The sequence below is a fragment of the Aotus nancymaae genome, unplaced genomic scaffold (assembly GCF_030222135.1).
Source record: "Aotus nancymaae isolate 86718 unplaced genomic scaffold, 86718_ANA_hifiasm-v0.15.2.pri h1tg000079l, whole genome shotgun sequence".
NCBI lineage: Eukaryota > Metazoa > Chordata > Mammalia > Primates > Aotidae > Aotus > Aotus nancymaae.
In genome coordinates this window covers 21,190,872-21,210,162 of record NW_026988494.1, presented here as the reverse complement: position 1 = coordinate 21,210,162, position 19,291 = coordinate 21,190,872, and the positions used below count along the sequence as shown (strand labels likewise).

Sequence of the window (19,291 nt, the reverse complement as noted above, 5' to 3'; positions counted from 1 at the left end):
AGCTTCTAGGAAAAAGGAGTGACTACTATTTTTTTTTCTTTTTTTAAAATTTTATTTTATTTACGTTCTGGGGTCCGTGTGCAGGATGTGCAGTTTTGTCACATACGTAAACGTGTGCCATGGTGGTTTGCTGCACCTATCCACCCATCACCTAGATATTAAGCCCCACACGCATTAGCTATTTATCCTGATGCTCTCCCTCCCGCTCCCATCCCTGACCAACCCCAGTGTGTTCTTGTTCCTCTCCCTGTGTCCATGTGTTATTGTCCAAAGTGAGAACATGCGATGACTACTATTCTTCTCAGACCCTGAGAATTTGAGGCTCCTTCTAAGGAACTCACCTCCTCCTTCCTTCCGTCACTAGGGGAGTCGTGGGTATCTCAGACTCCCCAACTCCAGAGGATGGTGATGAGGAAGAATTACCTTCCCCGGGCCCTCCAGTCCCAGATGCTTAGAAGGGCCCAGAATGTCCTCCAAGGCATCCTACAAATACCTCGGTGTACCTGGCCTGCTCTCCTGAGAAACCCACCCTGGGCTTTTCAGCCTTCTTGAGGATGTGAAACTGAACTACATCTCTGTTGTCTGTAATTTCTATAATTACAGTTCACCCTTGAACAATGAGGGGGTATGGGTGCCACCCCCAACAAAGTCAAAAATCCGAGTATAACTTTAGACTCCCCCCAAATTTAACTACTAATAGCCTACTGTTGACTGGAAGCCAATAACGTAAACAATCAATTAACATGTTTTGTATGTTACATGTATTCTATACTGTACTCTTACAATGAAATAAGCTAGATAAAAGAAAATGGCATTAAGAAAATCCTAAGGAAGAGAAAATATGTTTCCTATTCATGAAGTGGAAGTGGATCATCATGAAGATATTCATCCTCATCATCTTCACATTGAGTGGGCTGAGGAGGAGGAGGAAGAGGAGGGGTTGGTCTTGCTGTCTTGGGGTGGCAGAGGCAGAAGAGGTGTAGGAGGTGGAAGGGGAGGTGGGAAAGGCAGGCACACTCAGTGTAACTTTTGTTGAAGAAAATCTGTTTACAGGTGGACACAGATCAAACGCATGTTGTTCAAGGGTCACCTATATTTTATTTTTTTTTTAACCTTAGCATTTAAACATGTTCCTTTTGAAAATGTCAGCCTGTCTTAGCTATAGGAAGGGAAAGGAGATGTGGTCTGTGCTCAGCCCATCTGAAAGAGGCAAGAGCACATCTGGAGTCCGGGCCGGGGGAGGCAGCAAGGTCACAGTGAGGAGGCCCATGCTGTGGGGGAGCTCTTAGCAGACCCTGCAGCTTTGGCCATAAACCTTCCCTCACTGCTCAGTCCTGGAGGAGCTAAACTTTCTACCATAGAATCAACACCTGGTGGGGGCCTTCAGAAACTAAATTCTAAAAAGTTTCAACCTCCTTCCGGGTCTCCTTCCAAAGCCCCTCTGTTCTCAGACCAGCAGCCCTGAGCAGTGGTCAAAACTACAGAATTCTCCCTCTTACCTCCTGAAACTTCCTTGAATCTCATCCATCCCTGGAGTTTCAGCTTTCTAGGGTGATCGCAGACTAGAAGTGACATTCTAATCCATGTATTTGTCTTGAGACAGGGTCTCACTCTGTCATCCAGGCTGGAATGCGGTGGCACCGTCATGGCTCAGGATCAGCTCCCTGGGCTCAGGTGATCCTCCCAGCTCAGTCCTCTAAGTAGCTGAGACCACAGGCATGGGCCATCATGCTCAGCTAATTTTTGCATTTTTTTGTAGAGAGATGACATTTTGCTATGTTGCCTAGGCTGGTGTCAACTCCTTGGCTCAAGCAATCCACCCACCTCAGCCTCCCAAAGTGCTGAGATTACAGGTGTGAGCCGTTGCACTTGGCCATCATGAAGCTAGTTTAGAAGAGCTATAAATCGGGTGGGAGGTCCCCATTTTCACCGCAGCCCCAGCCCTCCAGAATATCTCCGTATTTTAATAATGGTCTTCGGAAAATTATGCCTCCCACAGAAATGATGGAATTATCACGATGTCACAGGAAGAGCACAGGACAGCACTGAGGTTAAAAGGCATGAGAACTTGAGTCAGCTGATCTCGAAGGGCTTGAGGTCTAAGCCCTTTGAATGTTCTGGATTTTCCCTCTCCTGAGCCCAACTTTCTTACTTTTTAGAATTTAGTTTTCTAAGCACCCTAACAGGTCGTTGATTCTGTGGTAGAAATTGTAGCCCCTCCAGGACTGACCAATGACGGAACATTTATGGCCAAAGGGAGCTTAGGCAATTCTCAAGACAATCCGAGCAAATCACAGCTGCTGACCCCATGCCATGTGGGGGCCCCTCTGCCATCGAGTCCTCCCCTGTGCTTTCTGCCAGTGAAAACCAGCACCCGTCCATGGGATTAGCTCCAGGGGGGACCCGAACAGTCCATTTGCCATCAGTGCCTCAGTCAAGCACAGGGTCTGCTGGGTGGCTAGGAAGGGTCAGTGGTTTGCCTGAGTGAACCCAGTGTAAGGATTTGCAGAGTCTTTGCCTACGCTGGCCCTGATTGATAAGAAGAGCTCCCTAGGGTGAAAGGGTGGAGATAGAGAGCCTTCCCACCCCATCAGGGCTCCAGATCCGCCTTTCTACCCACTCCAGCTCCACACAAACCAGCTCCCCGACCTGATGAGCCCTGGCCCCCACACTTACCCACTTCCCGGCCTCACTCTGGGTGGGATACAAGCCTCAGGGAAATTGAAAAAAACAGCCGGCTTAGGTTGCTATTGTTTTGTTTAAACAAACTGCTAGCTGGACTGACTTGGAAAGGAGTAAGGGAAGGCTGAGGAGCTCAGGGCAGACTGGGCTGGGCAAGGCTTCCCTGAGCTCAGTCCCAGACCTCTCCATCTTGCTAGGGTGGCAGAAGAGCTCTGTAGGGACGGTGGCTGCTGGGCATCTGTGAAGGCCTTCCCTCCTCTCCTGGAACGATGGGTGTCAAGGAGACGGGCTTCCATTCTCAAACCCCTTATCCTTGTCTCAGTCCACAGCCCTTGGTCACACCCAGGCCTGGATAATGCCAGGCCCAAAATGTGGGGAGTCGGGGGCCTGTGCTGAATGCGGAGCAAGGCAGAGCTGGAGTGAACACCACCGAATGGGTGGGACTGACATGGAAAGCTACCCAGATTCTCCTGAGCAGAAAACAGCAGGGTAAGGGAGAGTGGAAGGAGGTTAAAGGAAAGAGATCGCAGCCAGGCACGGTGGCTCATGCCTGTAATCCCGGCACTTTGGGAGACTGAGGCGGGTTGATCACCTGAGGTCAGGAGTTCAAGATCAGCCTGACCAACATGATGAAATCCCATCTCTACTAAAAATACAAAAATTAGCCAGGTGTGGTGGTGGGTGCCTATAATCCCAGCTACTAAGGAGGCTGAGATAGGAGAATTGCTTGAACCCGGGAGGCAGAGGTTGCAGTGAGCTGAGATCATGCCACTGCACTCCAGCCTGGGTGACAGAGCAAGAATCCAAAAATTAAGAAAGAAAGACAGGACGGAAGGAAGGAGGGAAGGAGGGAAGGAGGGAGGGAGGGAGGGAGGGAGGGAGGGAGGGAGGAATCTATCTCACCTGCCTCAGGTGAAGAAGAAAAAGAGCAAGGGGCTTGTGGGGGAAAGGTCTATCCTTCCACAGTCTCCTGCCCCTTCTTCCAACCAAATGGGACCTAGGTCTATAGGAACCAGCCTTGGGAGAGGGATATCTGACCAAGAGGCCCCAAGTGTGGACAGTAACAGACAAGCTGCAGTCCGAAGGGAAGGAGATCTAGTGGGTTCTGGACTGGGCGAGTAGGACTTTAGTTCTATAAAAGATAAACCTCAAGCTAGGGGGCTGGATCTCACCTGCCCCCACATCAACAGGGCCTCCCACCTCTTCCCATCCTCCCAGCATCCCATGAGCCCCTCTTCTAGGATTGGTGAAAAGGTAGCCAGGGCACAGTTAGGTGTCGGCAGACTCAATTAAGAGCCACGCTAATCACCTTCATTAAGGCTATAAAACCCCACACCTAGGGGCCTCAGGGATCCCTGGCATGACCTGGGGGCCCTGAGCCATGGCACAGATCCAGGGGCCCAGCTCCAGTCTCTTTCATCTGAGCATCTCCCAGTCCTGCACAAACAGTAATTAGCACCCACCCCCAGGGTCACCTCATTATCCCACAAACACCGAGCGGAGGGGAGGAGGGAGGGAAAGAGAGGAGGGAAACTGAGGCTGTCCCAGTGGCCAAAGAAACTGCCCCAGGGTTGTGGGCTGAGTTAACTGAAGCTGGGGAGAAGCTGCCACAGAATCAGGCAGTGTAGCCTCCTCCTGCCTTCCCTTCCCCCACTGGTTGCTCAGAGTCCATTGCCTAATATTCTAAAGGCTCCGAAGGGAGTGGGTTCCTCCCTCCAGAGAGGATGGGCTCCTCAGCAAGATCCAGAGAACCGTAGATGGAAGCGCCTCCCATAGATCTGACCAGACGCTGCAGGTGATGTCCAGCGCCCAGTCTCAGGCACCGAGGGGATTGTGTGACAGCCCTTTGGGAAGTGTCCTACAGGGCCTCTCTAGAGGGAAAGTGTCCATCTGCCTCCAGGCCACCCTCAGCAACGCCTATGTCTGTCCTCTCTCCCTGGATCCCCTGAGATACCCATTCCAAAACCCCACTCGCTGCCCTGTCTCCCAAAAGCAGCCATACATCCACCTTCCTCTCCCATCCTCCTCTCTCAGAGAGAGAAGGAACGCTGCAGAGCCCACGTGGCCTAAAGTGCAGCCCAGGCATAACTCACAGCCCTGTCTGTCTCTTCTTTCAGGGCGCTGACCTGAAGAAAGGGAAGATTCAGGGCCAGGAGTTATCAGGTGAGTAAGACCCTAGGGACGCCTTCCCCCACCCAGGGCATCAGTGACAATCACAGAAATGAAGACCTCATGGCACTGCTCTGTCGTATGCTAGCGCCAGCCTGAGAGTTTTCTTGGATGCCCTGATTTCATCTCCACAACTGCCTTTTATGGTCACTGCCATCACTGTCCCCATTTTAAAGAGGATAATACTGAGGCACAGACCATCCTGCGCCATGTGCACGGCTAGTAAGGAACACAGCCGGCATCACAGTGCAGGGGCCATCTGACTAGAGGCTGCTTGTAACCCCTGTCCACCAGCTCCCCTCTCTCAGATCCCTGCCCCAGGAGGATGCCCCCAACCTACCTTGAAAGGGATGCTCAGGTAGTGAGCCAGCCTCTGGCACAGGAGTGGGCACCAGACCTCACCTTGCAGTTCCAAGAAGCAGCTTGGGTTGGGCACCAAGCAGGCCTGGATTCAGATCCCAGCACCATCACTCACTGTTGGCCTGGCTTCACCTCTCAGAGCCTCCAGGAAATGGGAAAGTGGAGGAGACGTCATAAGTGAAGGCCTACAGCCTAGGACCTGGCCCAGAGAAGTGGCCTAGCATGTGTGAACCCCTTCCCCTCCTCCCCACACCTCACTTCTCCGCCTTTGGAGGTTCTGAAGAGGGGATTCTCCAGGAAAGCCCTAGTGAGAAGCATTAGTCTCTGTCTCCCTTGAGGATAAATTCCCCATTGCACAGAACCAGTGAGTTCTCACTTCAGACTTGTCCGCACAGAACCGAGGTCACCAGTTTTGGGCAGTGTGGAGTGTGCCCACCGTGGAGTGCGTCCCACAGCCCACATGCCCACCCACCTCGCCCACACTGACTTGTCCCACCTGCCCTCCATACCCACACACACGAGGAGACTCCCTGGCACCCACTGTGCTCAGAAGTCTTTCTCAGCACTAGTGGTGTTTAGGAAGAAATGCTGGTCAACCTGCATTTACACACACACTCACAGGCCCTCTAAATCAGCCTCAGGGCATTTGCACACTGGCTCTTCATGTGTGCACACCTGCCCCGAGTGGAGACCCCCAAACACACACACTCACATGGATCTCAGCACACCCAGCTCTGCTCTCATTCTGAGCGTGCACACGCACACACACACATACACACACACACACATCTGATCTGTGATCCAAAAATGCAGGGAAAGATGAATAGTCAGGAATTCCCCAGCTGTTGGCATGCTGGAGGCCACCAGTGGCCAGAAGTGCACTGGTGAGAGTGCATTGGAAGTGAGAGACTCTTCCAATGGCTCCAAGCAGCAAGTCGTGCTTTTGTTTAATGATCAGGAGAGGAAAGAAGGGGAGGTGGTCATAAAGGACCAATACTCCCTCCCACCAACATCCTCATTGCAAATGCTTCTTTCCCACCCACCCAGGAGGATTCTTGGCTCCAGCCTGGCTCTCCTCCTTGGAAAGGAAGCTGGAGAGAGGGAAGGGGAGTGGGAAGGGGTGAAGTACTCTGGGAAAGAGGCCCACCTTGAAAGACCCAGGCCAGGCCAGCAGGACCTTGACTCCTTGCGTAGACTTAGGGGAAGAATGAAGGATGTCCCCACCCCATGTTTCCCCCAGAAAAAAAGCCCAGCCCCCTGCAGGGAGAGGGAAGGAGTGGGAGAGGGGCCTTCTCCTCGGTCCCACAAGCGCCCAGCTCCTACAGCTCCCATGATCAAACCTTTGAACCCAATCCCACCCACCCTCATAACCATTTCCAGATCCTCCAGATGCAGCCAAGAAATTGGCTTCTTTGGGGATTGAGTTCATAAGGAAATGCCGAAAAAATAAATAAAAATCCTCTGCCAAACACACTCACAGAGGAAGATGGGCTTCTCTTGAGGCAGGAAGTCCATCAGGATAGACTAAAGCAAAAACAGGACAATGCCCGCACCCACTGGCCCATAAAGGCCTGGGAGCCACGCCAGCACCCGAGGCCTTCAAGCCAGCTCAGGGTGTTTCCTCTCGGACCCCCTTCTCCCCACTGTCACCCTCACCAATACATGTACTTCTTAAATGAAGACACTGAAGGTGAGATCCCATCAAATACAAATCCTAATGGTTTGCACAGGTGAGCCTTGATCTGGGACCCCAGGGAGGTCAGTAGGACCATGGGAAGGCAGAGAGCTCTGTGCTGGGTATTGTGGGATGTGATGCCCACCTCTCTCCTTCTTCTGCCTGCAGCCTACCAGGCTCCCTCCCCACCAGCACACAGTGGCTTCCATCGCTACCAGTTCTTCGTCTACCTTCAGGAAGGAAAAGTCATCTCTCTCCTTCCCAAGGAAAACAAAACTCGAGGTAAGACCTTCTCATCCTTCCAGCCACCACCAGGGTGAATTCTGGGGTGGAACTGACGCTAAATGCATTTATGGGGAAATTGGGACCTTGACCCCCATTCATGAGCCTTGGAGACTGGGGTCAAAGGCTGGTGTTTCTTGGGAGCCAATTGGAATGAGTGCCCTAAAGATGCTGGCGTCAGATGTGGTCTCCCTTGAGAAGTAAGTCCCGCAGACCTATGTGGAGGCTCTAGCTGGGTCGGTTGGTATGTAAGGCAGAGTCTCAAAGGTGGGGACTGGAGCCAGGGAGAAGAGTACCCTGAAACTTTGCATGGCATGTACAGGCAGCTGCCCCAGAACTTTGGCAAGTCATTGTACTCTGTAATTGAGTCTGATCTGGGCAAGAGGGCCCTGGAATGCCACCCTGCCAGTCTATCCTCACGGGTTGCTAATTATTGGGTCGGCTATGCCATCTCAGTGATGGGGTGCAGATGTCCCCCACCATCCCCCCTCCACTGGCTTCTCTAGCAGCCCTCCTTGGCCTCTGGAGCAGACCAACTCCTGTAGCCTCCTAATGGCAAACCCCGCCTACTTGGCCTCGGTCCTCCCACCACCAGCGCCAGGGAGCAGGAGCCGTGGCTGCTTGTCCCCTGCAATACACGCAGTGACTCACCTGACCCCGTGTGAGCCATGCCCCCGACTCCCCCACCAGCCATCTGAGCCTTAGACTTCTCTTCCAGCAAACGGGAAATAAAGCCACCCCTGTGCACTATATCACCTCCCCAATGTTAGGGAAAGGGAGACAATAGAGGCTGCACAAATGCCGTCTGAGAGTACAAGGAGCATGTCCCCCGGGCTGGCAGGAAGGCGAGTGGGAGGGTGGGTGTCGTCAGCCGTTTCCTCTCACCCAGTGACCTTGGCCAAACATCCACCCACTGGGAAGCCGGCACAGGTATTGCTACAACCACAGTGCCTGAGGCCCCAGAGGAGAGGAACATGGAGCTCAGAAAGGCACAGGTTGAGCGATGGGGCACTTCAGATGTGCCGCGCAGGGCCCACCAATCACAGAGGGCTCCGGGTCACCCTGGGAGGGGAGTTGGTGCAAACTTTCCACAGGTGAACCTTCCCCAGGTGCCCTCAGTGCCTTGCCGATCTGCAAATCTGTTTAGATAGCTTTGCCAGGGACACACTTTTAAGTTTAGGTGCAGAGAGAAGGAAACAAAATATGTATCTTGCCCAGACCAAGAAAAAATGTCTCCAGCACCCTGGGTACCGGTCTCACCAAAGATGTCAGGACCTCAGCCTATGACATTCCCCCACCCATGGAGTTCTCATAAAATGAGGCAATGCCTCTGAGCCCCACCATGAGACTCTGGGGTCACCATGCCTATACCCAGGGCAGGAGCCTCTCGCAGGAGCAAGTGCTTTCTGAAGACAGGATGGAGGGAAGGACAGAGCATCAGGAGATGCCATGAGGAGGGACAGAAAGGGTAGAAGAGAGCTGCAGACACAAAGACGCTTCCCTACTCTGCACACTGGGGATCCTGAGGCTTGTCCGCAGCCTGTCCTCCAGAAAACACTGGCCTGAGGGACCAGCCAAAGCCTGACCCGCCCTCCCAAAATGTTGATGACCAGGCAAGGAAGCAGAAAGGCATGTGCTGGGCCTGAAACCCGTTGTTTAGTCTTGTGTACTTCTCCACCCCACTCCTTGACCCACCATTCGTCCATGGGGAACTTAGGAACTGGACTTGCATCTGGATGGAGTTGAAAATGGCCCTCCAAGGGTTGCGGTGAACCGAGATCACGCCATTGCACTCCAGCCTGGGTAACAAGAGCGAAACTCTGTCTCCAAAAAAAAAAAAAAGAAAAGAAAAAAAAGAAAATGGCCTTCCAAGAAGAAAGAAAGCCTCAGCCACGGTCCCAATCCTGCCATGTGATGCCTTCCATGTGCCCAGTGCTGTGCTGGGAACTTCAGAGAAGACACAGTCAAGGGCATCAGGAATTTTCCCTGCCCTCAAGCAGCTTACAGTCTACTTTGAAATCAATTAAACAACAATGCAGAGCAGGTTGTAATTAAACACTTAATTGTGTGATTCTAACTGTAAAGACAGTTGGAGATCTGTGGAAGCAGGGACAGAGCTCTTCCCTTCCTGTCATTTTGTTCCCTCCAGAACACTGTACCCTCTCCGGCCAGAGAGGGTACAAAACTGTTTTATTATAGAGTGAGGTAATCTGGACTCCCCTCTCTCTAGCTAGTGATTTCTCTTTGAGGTCAATCAATGAACCTCGCTGGGCTTCGGTTTCCTCATCTAGAAAATGAGGGGTTGACTCCAAGTGATCTACAAATTTCTACGGCCCCGAGGCCACAGGGAGGAGGTTGGAGCAGGGCTGGGCCCTAGAGAAGGAGGAGATCTGAATCCTCGAGTGAAGGAAGAGGGAGCTCTGGGCTGGAGAAACCACAGATGCAGATTATTTTTTAAGTGAGAAAATGGAGGGGAAGGGGAAAAAGAAGGTTCTCAAAAGTCTGGCAGAGGAGTGGCTTTTTTGGGTTGACTCCAGGAAGCCATTAGAGATTATTCACCAGAGAAGCAACACTCAGAAGTCACTCTTTGACTCTTTGGAGATGATGAACCTGGAGGCGCAGGCAGAAGTGACCAGAACGAGAGGACAGGACACCGCCAGAGGAGTCGAGACACGAGGCAGTGAGGTGTGGATGAACCCGGGGGCAATCGCAAAAGCAGAAACCCCAGGTCCTTGCACAACATTGAAACGCTGAGGGCCTGGTGCTCTCTGAAGCACCTGGACAGTGCCTGAGGACTCATGGAGCCCAGGGCTGGACTGGTGCTCGGGAGACCAGACCTTGGGGCTCTGCCAATGAACACAGGCCCCAGGACTTGCCTTGATCTAGATTTCTCTCCATGGGAGGGAGTCGGTGGAGGAAGTGGGGTGTCAGGGGTTGGGGGAAGCAGTGTGGTTTAACCAGCTGCTTGTGTCCCCTGCGTGACCAGGCAGGAACAGCTTCTAGAGACTCGAGGGGAAAAGTCACCCTACAGAAGCCAGGCAGAGGAGCATCTATGGTAGACGGGCCACCGAACCCCATCCTGTTCAGGCCTCTTCCCTCCCTGGATCTTGTGGGTGAATGACAGGCTTAGGTGGAGAAGGGGGCTTGAGATGATTCTAATAGAGTTGGCCATGACTATGTAGAGAGGTGCGGGGATGGTATTATTCAGAATTCTCCCCAGGATTCCCCAGGACAATGTACATGTAGTCAGCAAAGGAGGAGATCTTGATGTCCCAACTCTGACTGTGTGACCTTGGTCGAGCGACCTCCCATCCCTGGGCCTCGATGTTGACCTCATCAAGATAAGGGGTTGGACTAGCTGATCTGCAATTGAATGACCTGAAATTGATTTGTTCCCAGCTTCCCGAGCTCTCCTCACCTCCCTGTTCTGCCCAATAAATGCAGGGACCAGCTGATGAGTCTCGACTCTCCCGTCCAGCCCCGACATTTCCTGGTAGAGGTCTTCCATCAGATACCAGGAGGTCAGGAACACAGCAAGAGCCCTGGAGAGGCTGAGAGCTACCCGCTTCTAGCTGATGAAACCCTGCCCTGCCACCCCCCTCCTCCTACCTTTGCACACCTCCTTCCTCTCTGGTCACTTTCTGAACCACACTTGGCATAACTCAGTAATGCCCTCTGCATTCACTCAGCCGATGCCAGATGCCTAGTGTGTGCAAGGCGCTGTTTCAGGTGCTGTGAGAAGTCACCATATGATGGTGTCCCTGCTGTCATGCACGTGTGAACTCACCCTGGTGTAGCTCTGTGGATAGGTGGTGCTTGCTGAGTCAGGGGAAATATTCAAACAGCACAAGCATAACTGGTCCCCAGTGCGGGAGGAGCAGGGAGACCCCTGAAACCTGAACAGCCTTAAGTGGTGCCTCTGACAAGGGCTGGCTGGCCTGACTTCACAGGACAGCTGTGCGACGCTTGTCCCAAAGGCCACACTTTGCCTTTCTGGATTTGCAGGCGGCATTATCTCAGTCCTGTGATACACTGCGCCTTCTCCCTCTGATTCCAAGTGAACTCCCCTCTGAGGGGGACATCTTCCCTCCCAGGCAGCTTTCATTTGCACCTCGTACAGTTGCCCCTCCGTGTGGGATACTGCCAGAAAGCCCCTGAACCACTTTGCTCACGTCCTGCCCACCACTGCCCACCTGGGCACCTCACTCTCCCCTTCCCAGACCTACAATGCTTTGTCCACCTTCCAGGCCCCAGTCCCGGCTGCTGGCCCTCTATCATGCCGTCTAGAACAACCCGACAGGGCTGATCCACGCAGCCAGGCCTCCCCCGCCTGCTGTTGGCTTCTCAAGTCTCACCGTCTCCTCCACTCACACAGCATTTGTTGTGCCTCCCCAGACATCGGCTTTGATCTCTTTTGTGTTCCTAAATCATTTTCCACTCACAGCGAGTGGTGGCCCCTCTGCCACCACGAGACTATGAATTCCTTGAGAGAAGAGCTCACCTGTCTTCCTTCCCCTTCTCCCACCTCCCTGTGCCCAGCCCACTGTGGGCTTCCCTTCAGTGAGTGTGTCTGTGTATGGGACACACCCACGTATACACATCCAGAAGCCATTCACACACATGGATCTGCGCATTCTCACACTCCCACGTTCACAAACACAGGTCAGCTCCCCTCAGCACCTGAGAAGGCAGCCACCTCTGTGAGCACCGTGCCCACAAGTGACAGTCTCTGTACTGATCCACGTCCTCCCTGTGGCAACCCGGGGCAGGCAGGGCTCCCTATCCACCAGCCTCTCCACCAGCCGCCCTTCCCCTCCCTGGCCTTCCCCTTGCCAATGATGTCAAGGGGGCAGAACAGTGACCATCCCCCCTACTCCAGGGCAAATGAGGAAAGCGAAGCCTGGAACAGTGAGTGGCGTGATTGACTGAGGGCACCCACAGTTAACAGCCATTCCACTTGCTCCTGACTTCCCAGGAAGGGCTCTTTGCACTTGCCACCACCTTGCCTACATCCCCGCTCTCCTGACCCAGACCACTAGACTTCTGGGCTCCAGTAGGGGTATAGACAGGGCACAATTGCATCCTGCTGTCCTGGGCCTCCTTGGCCAGCAGCAGCTGCCCAGAATGGTCCATGCACATGCCCTCTCCTGGCTGTGGCTGAGCCTCAGACTCCTGGGGAGCTGTGGTCTGTGCCACACCACACCTCAGTCACCTCACGCAGAGGTGTCACAAGCCAGTCTCACACTCCTCTTGCAAGCGAACAGGGGAAATCCCCTCTCTGCCCCACCAAAGGACATGCCATCACTTGCTCCAGAAGCCACTCCAAGGCCAAGAGCCAAGGATGGTGCCAACGGGCTGGGAACTAACGGGCAAGAGAGGCTCAGGTCACCACCTCCTGGGCAGCCTTGGGGCCTTCAGAGGGGACACTTGCTCATTGCAAAACAGGAGTCCTGGGCCAGGCAGCCAAAAGCCTGGCCAGCACCACAGCCACCCAAATTCAGCAGCTCAGAGGTGGAGCCACCCACCCACGGGGGTCAGAGAGGAGAGACAGGCAGGGACTTGCCACGCAGGGGCTGAAGTCTTGCTTGTGGCATCTGAAGGCCTGCAGGGCTCGGTGGGTGAGAATGAAGGGTATCCTGGGGCCAAGAGCAGCAGAGCCCCATGCAGCTTCAAGGAAAGGAGGTATTGCAGAGGGATGAGGCTGGGAGGAAATCCACCAGCCTGGTAGCAGAGCACAGCAGCACATTGTGTCAGGAAGCATGGAGGGAAGAGGCCTGAGAGGAAAGGGGCCCCTGCCTGGAGAGCAGCCCCCGCCCTCAGACTGCCTACCACCGGCGCACACACAGACAGACACAAATACAGCCCACCCCCGTGACCTCCCATGGTGGTTCACCTGGCCCAGCCCCAGCATCCCCCAGGGTCCAGCCCCTGATCACTGTGTGGGCTTGTGGCAGGAGGCGCTCCTCCTCGGAAGGGCCCCACCCACCTGGCCAAGCGGGTAGAACCGGGGGCCTGGCAGCCGCCCAGCTGGGGCCATCCCTGGCAACACTCAGACAGGCGCCCAGGCTGGGAACCGCCTGAAATCTCCGTGGGCCCCAGGCAGATCCCCTCAAGAAGCAGGTCCCAGTCCAGCCAGACGTCAGCCATCCCAAGCAACACTGAACACATCGTGGGGAAACCACAGATAAGCTCCCATATTCTACGCAAAACTCCAGCCAACTGTCGCCGCTACCGAATATTGGAATTTATCACTGGGGGCTAAACTGGCAGCTTGGAGTCTCCCATCCTCCTGATCCCTTTCCCGCCCCACCCCCAGCTGCAGAAGGGAGAAGGAGGCCTAGGGAATGCACTGGCTGGATAATGAGAACCAGCTTCCCTTCTTCAGCCCTCCTTGGTCCTCTCTCCAGAGGAGATGCAGGTCACCTCTCAGCACCCCCGAATTCCCGTGGCATCCCCGTCCTCTCCTGCCAAAGTCAAAGTGCCCCCCACTACCCCAAAGTGCCCCCCACTACCCCAAAGCCTCTGGAGCCGGCAGGATCAGCCACTCAGCAAATCTCCTCCCAGAGTAATTGGATGTGATGGAACGAGGGCTTTTCAGGTCCTGAGTGGAAGTCTCCGGATGTCATTTAATGGCACAAAAAATAAAAGGCTCAGGCCTCCCGCCTACCACCGCCAGGACATCATTAATCTCGGCAGAAAGGTATCAGCGCTTCTATCAATGAGGCCAGTCCCGCGACGATCCAGACAAATTACAGACCTGAGCTGGGCTCTCTGCGGGGCAGTTATTAGGCTGGAGTTGGATTTTTGTTTTTTTCTTCAGGGCCACCGTCCCCTGACAAGAAGCAGTGGTGCCCTTGCGTAAGGGGAGAGGCAAGGAGGCCGGGGAAGAGGGTGCTCACCTTGGGTAGATATGGGTCACCACTTGAAGGGACAGGGCTGTTCCCAGCCGGATCCAGTGGCCCCTGTCCTTGCCGAGACTGCCTTGGGACAAGAGGCTGCTACAGCTCCAACCTCAAGGGCTCAGCAACCCACTCCCTGTTCTCCAGCCCACCAGAATAGGGGCCCATGGGATAATGGAGCTGGGGTGAGGGGACAGCTCCCTCTCTTAGCCTCCCTACCCCACTTCCCAGGCTAAGAGGGAAATACATCAACACCCACTGAGGACCAAGTGACAGGTCAGTCCCTTGGCTACAGCACGGTCACCCAGGAATTGTTATCCTCTACTCCTGGGAAGTCTTAAGAGTGGGCCCTGGCCAGGTGCAGTGGCTCACACCTGTAATCCCAGCACTTTGGGAGTCCCAGGCAGGAGGATCACTTGGCCAGGAGTTCAAGACCAACCTGGGCAAGGTAGGGAGACCTTGTCTCTACAAATAATTTTTTTTAGCCAGGTGCAGTAGCACAAAATTGTGGTTCCGGCTACTTGGGAGGCTGAGGCGAGAGGATCAATCACCTGAGCCTGGGAGGTCGAAGCTGTAGTGAGCAGCGGTGGTGCCACTGCACCCCAGCCTGGGCAAAATAACTAGACCCTGTCTCCAAAATAAAAAAAGAAAAGAAGGGGCCTGCTAAAGGGAATCCAGGGCTGTCACTAGGGCTGGGGACCTTGTCTGCCAGGGACCCAGACTACAAAGTTCTACTGCTGGCCAAAGCCACCCTTCGAAGGACCGGATTGTGATTAGTTCAGTATTACTTGTATTATATTAGAAACTCGCCGAGGGCAGGAGGTGAAATAAGGCAGCTCCACTGACCCCATGCCTGGCAAAGGACCAGGGGGATGGCTGCCAGTGCTAAAGGGGCCCTGAACCTGGGGTCTGACCTCACCTAAGAGCTTGCACTTCTAGCAAGGGAGCAGACCTCCTCATTCCACCAATTCCTGCAAGGGGGCTGGGGTTGGCTGAACTCGGCGGGGCACCTCTCAGTTCCTCAGATGCATGCTTAGCCCTAACAGGCCCAATGGAGCCATCCAGATGCACGAGACAAACTGCTCCCAAACAGTGGAAAGCCAGCCCGGTAGATGGGGGAAGCTCAGGGTAGAGAGAGTGACTGTCAAGACCTGCCCCAGGGCCGGTCCCAAACGTTCCTGCCATCATCACAGTCCCTGGGACTAAAACTCTGAGGAGGAGCCCCTTCCCCAGCTGCTGAAGACAGGAGACATCATTCCCTGCTAGAGTGTAGTAGGAGGCCAGGCACACAGTTGTGACCCAGACACCCCGGTGACTTTAGATGAGGTTATCCACTCCCCGCTTGGCCCCCGTCTGGAACATCACTGGTATCTGACATCTCTCGTCGCTAACATCTTTCCTATCAGGACTGACCAGCAAGTGGGAGAATGGCCTCTAGGCAGGGCCACTGGGTCTGGCTATGCAGGATGAGAATGGCACCCCCTACGGCCGTGCAGGGATCAACCCGTACGTCTTATGTGACAGCCCTGTCCTGAGATGCCCAGGCCTCTGTGTCCCAGCCACAGGGCAGTTGGCTCGTGAGACAGGCATCAGACAGCTTCCTCTTCCTTTCTCCCTTCAGCCAAGGCCTCCCACCACAGAGGCCTCTGTGGTACCCGCACTGTCCCTGCCCTCATCCCAGGAAAAGCCCGGCCTGGGTGCATCCAGGGCACAGCAGAGCGGCCCAAGCACAGACAGCAGCACTGCCCTCTTCCTGCCTGGCCTCGGACGGTCTGCCTCTCAGGGACGGCGGTGCCGTTCAGGAAGGGGCTTTCCTCTGAGCCGTGACCACGGAAGCCGCAGCTTCCTAGCTCCCCAGCTCTCCCCACACACCCCAAGGGCCTGACTCACCCCCTCTGCCTTCTAGAACTTGCCCTCTGTGGCAGGAAACGGGTAGGGGGGGTGTAAGGAGTCGCGGCCGAGCCAGGATAAGAGGCAGCGAGAGGCTGGGTTTCAGGAGCTGCCCGGGAGCCGCGAGAATCACAGGGCTGTCGACTTGGGGCTGGAAAGAAGCCATGAGGTCCCCAGGGCACCGCAGGTTCAGAGGCTTCCAAACTAGCGAGGGGAGCCAGCTCTTGCTCTGGACTGAGGGGATTTCTTCCCCCCAGCTTGCCCTAGCCTCGTGAGGGTTTCAGTTTCCTTCCTGCCATGCAGGTTCCTTTCTGCCCTATGGTGGGGAAGGCCCCTGGTCCCGGTTCCTGCCACACACCAATTCACCCATAAGTCCTTATTACCCTGGCATGCATGCACACACACACACACCAGCATACATACATATGCACACTTGTACCCACGCATACACATGTGTGTGCACACACTCTTTTCCAGGGTCATAATACCAAAATCCCTTTCCTCCCAGCCAGCTGGGCTCCTGGGGTGTCACTCAGGTGACAACGAGACTCCTAGGAGAACCCGGCTGCAGTCAATACACCTCCAGCGGGAGAGGCTTTCTCAGCATCTTGGCCACCCTTTCTCCAAAAGAACTCCTGAAGCCCCTTGTTTTCCAGCCCCTCTGAGCCCCATCTGAGCATGCAGCCACTTTGTCAGATAGGATTTGAGAGAACCTGCAAAGGCCTTTCCTCCCTCCCTACCCCTTTGAAGCTTCCTTGCCAGTACCCACCTTGCACCTCAGTCGTCCCATCTGTGAACTGGGTATGGGAACAGTCCTCCCTTTTAAGGATTGGTGTGAGGATGAAGTGATTTACGAGCCAAGCTCTTAGAGTAGTATCAACACATAAGAAGCACAGAAATTGAGGTGTTATTGCTATTATTTACATTATTGTTATTGTTATTTTGGGTTTTGGATTAAAAATTATCCTCTCCTTAAGAACATATTTGAAATGCCAGCAAGAATGCTTCAATGGGCTTGCTATCTTCATTGCTATGAAAAGGGTTGTGGGTGCTAGCCGATGAGACAGGTAGGTGGGAGGGTTGGTGGCCCGTGTGTCTCAGGTGAGGCTCTGAGAGGAATTCTAGGCTGCCGGCCCCCAGCCCTCTTCAGTTGGGGTATCAGAGATGACTGATCTCCATTAATCCACTTAATATCCACACTACCTCACTCTGCTCTGGACAGGGTCTTCCCCAAGCACCCTCCCCACCCAGGGAGGTTGCTGGATTTAGCAAAAACAACAACAACAACAACAACAACAACAACAACAAAAAAGCAGGATTTGAAATAAAATTCAGTAAAATGTGAATTCCAGATAAACAATGAAAAGAAAAAATCCACAGAAGTATGCTCCATGCAGAATGTGGGACATGCTCACAGCAACAAACGGTTTGCTGTTTATCTGAGATTCAAATTGAACTACATCCTGCCTTTTCCTGGCAAGCCTCTGCCCAGGGTGCCTGACACCCAGGGTTTGGGAAACAAGAACGTGGGAATGTGCCTCTGACCACTTCCCTCAGCCTCAGTCCACGCCCCGGGCTGTGCCCTCCGCACCTTGCCATGAGGCCTGTTCACACTCACTCCGGGGAGATGTACCTCGTGCCCCCCTGTACACACTTGTGCTCTCTCCCCCTGAAAAGGAGCCCCTCTGACCTGGGCACAGTCTGGGTTTCTGCAGGCTCAGCTCCCCCACCAGGGTCCAGGGGCTGCTCCTCTGCTTTTGCCACGGGGAAGGCACTCTGGTGCACGCCATGTCCTGGGACAGAGAGGAGGAGCTGGTTGGGGTTTGAGGGAGAAGATTGAAAGAACAGCACAGATACTTCCGCCAATCTCAGCCCCAGCAGCAGGGGTGAGCAGGTGTGAAGGAAGGCAGCAGTAAAGCCTCTGTCCTGGGGTCAGGAGAGCATGCAGGGAGAGGGTGTGAGTGGAGGAAGTGGGCAGTCCGCGTGATTGGGCTTCCTTTCTGCCTGGGAGTGAGAACGCAGAGTTTTGCTAAACAGAGGTGCTGGGGAACAGATCTCAGGCATCCTTGACTCAGTCTGGGCTCAGTCCCCACCACCCTCTGGGGAGCAGGCAGCTTTGCTGCTGTTCAGAGGCTCTGCTGACATGCAGGGGCTGCCTCTGTGGCAGGAGCCAGAAGCTCCCCCAGCCACTATGCCACACGGCCATCATGTCACCTGCTGCCTCTGCTCCCCTAAACTGGCCTCCCTCTCAGGCCGCTGCCAGCTTTCAAGTCCATGGCTCTCTCTCACTGCCTCCCTGTGTTCTGTTTGTCCTTCCAGGCTCTTGGAAAATGGACAGATTTCTGAACTGCTTCCACCTGGGCAAACCTGAAGCAAGCACCCAGTTCATGACCCAGAACTACCAGGACTTGCCAACCCTCCAGGCTCCCAGAGGAGGGGCCAGCGAGCCCAAGCACAAACGCAAGCAGAGATAGCTGCCTGCTAAACAGCAGGCTTCGCTGTCCAGGTGCGTGTCATACTGCCCACCACCGACAGTGTGGGTACGGAACCCCTTCTCTTCCAAATTAAAAAAAAAATCATCCAGGGCTTGGTGCTTTGCTTCCTAACTTGTGTTCCTTTGAAACCAACAAGAGGAAGAAACAGCCAATATCCAGCACTGGGGACTGAGGTTTTTCTGTAAATGCAAGTGGTTGGGTGGGAAGAGAGGGGAATAGACAGACAGGCAGGACATAGTGATCCCTACGCCCAAACTGTCACTGAGTCACTGTGGGACCTCAGGGAAACCTCTTACCCTCTCCAAAGTTCTGCTCCCTTGGCTGTGACACGGAGGTAGGAAGAAGTGGGAGAGGGTGGTTGGTTTATCACCATGGCCTTTCCAGCTCTGACATTCGACAACATTCATTCATAGAATATTGTTGCATGTGGGATGCACCTGGCCTTCCTCCAGGCACTGGGGATGCATGCCTCATCCACATGCATGGGTCGACAGGGCAGACACAGCGTGGTGCTCACCTCATGGAGCTTCCAGTCCAGCAGGGAAAGCAAATATCCCCAACACATGATAAATTGTAGTAAGTACAATGAGGGTGCAAAGGGGGCCTGATTTCTGATGGAGAGGAATTGTTGAAGACTCAGGCAGAGCCCTGATGTTTAACTTCAGGCTGGAAAGTGGGCTGGGGGTTACCAGATGAGTGGAGACAGGAATAGAGAACATTCCAAAGCTCCTCCGAGCCCCTGTGGCTGGCACGGGCATGCATGGTACCTTCCAGGAAATGAAAGGCCTGCTGAAAAGTATGCAAGGGTGAGAACAGCATGACAGGTGGGCAAAAGGCAG

General features: G+C 54.2%; 1 protein-coding gene and 1 long non-coding RNA gene across 4 annotated transcripts in view; one reads left to right on the top strand and one right to left on the bottom strand.

Annotated features, from left to right (window-relative positions):
- Positions 1–17,862, bottom strand: part of LOC105705418 (uncharacterized) — a 33,057-nt gene extending 15,195 nt beyond the window's left edge. Inside the window, exons 1-2 of the long non-coding RNA XR_001104671.2 lie at positions 17,648–17,862; positions 5,192–5,353 (exon numbers count right to left, since the gene is read on the bottom strand). This is a non-coding gene — a long non-coding RNA (uncharacterized LOC105705418). The remainder of the gene's footprint in view (positions 1–5,191; positions 5,354–17,647) is intronic.
- The window catches only part of PEBP4 (phosphatidylethanolamine binding protein 4), a 216,608-nt gene extending 198,065 nt beyond the window's left edge, over positions 1–18,543 (top strand). For all 3 annotated transcript variants that reach the window (XM_012435312.2, XM_012435313.3, XM_012435311.2), the window contains exons 5-7: positions 4,800–4,845; positions 7,055–7,168; positions 18,277–18,543. In XM_012435312.2, coding sequence (XP_012290735.2) covers positions 4,800–4,845; positions 7,055–7,168; positions 18,277–18,431 — 315 coding nt within the window. In that variant the 3' untranslated portion in view covers positions 18,432–18,543. The remainder of the gene's footprint in view (positions 1–4,799; positions 4,846–7,054; positions 7,169–18,276) is intronic.
- Positions 18,544–19,291: the final 748 nt, after the last annotated feature.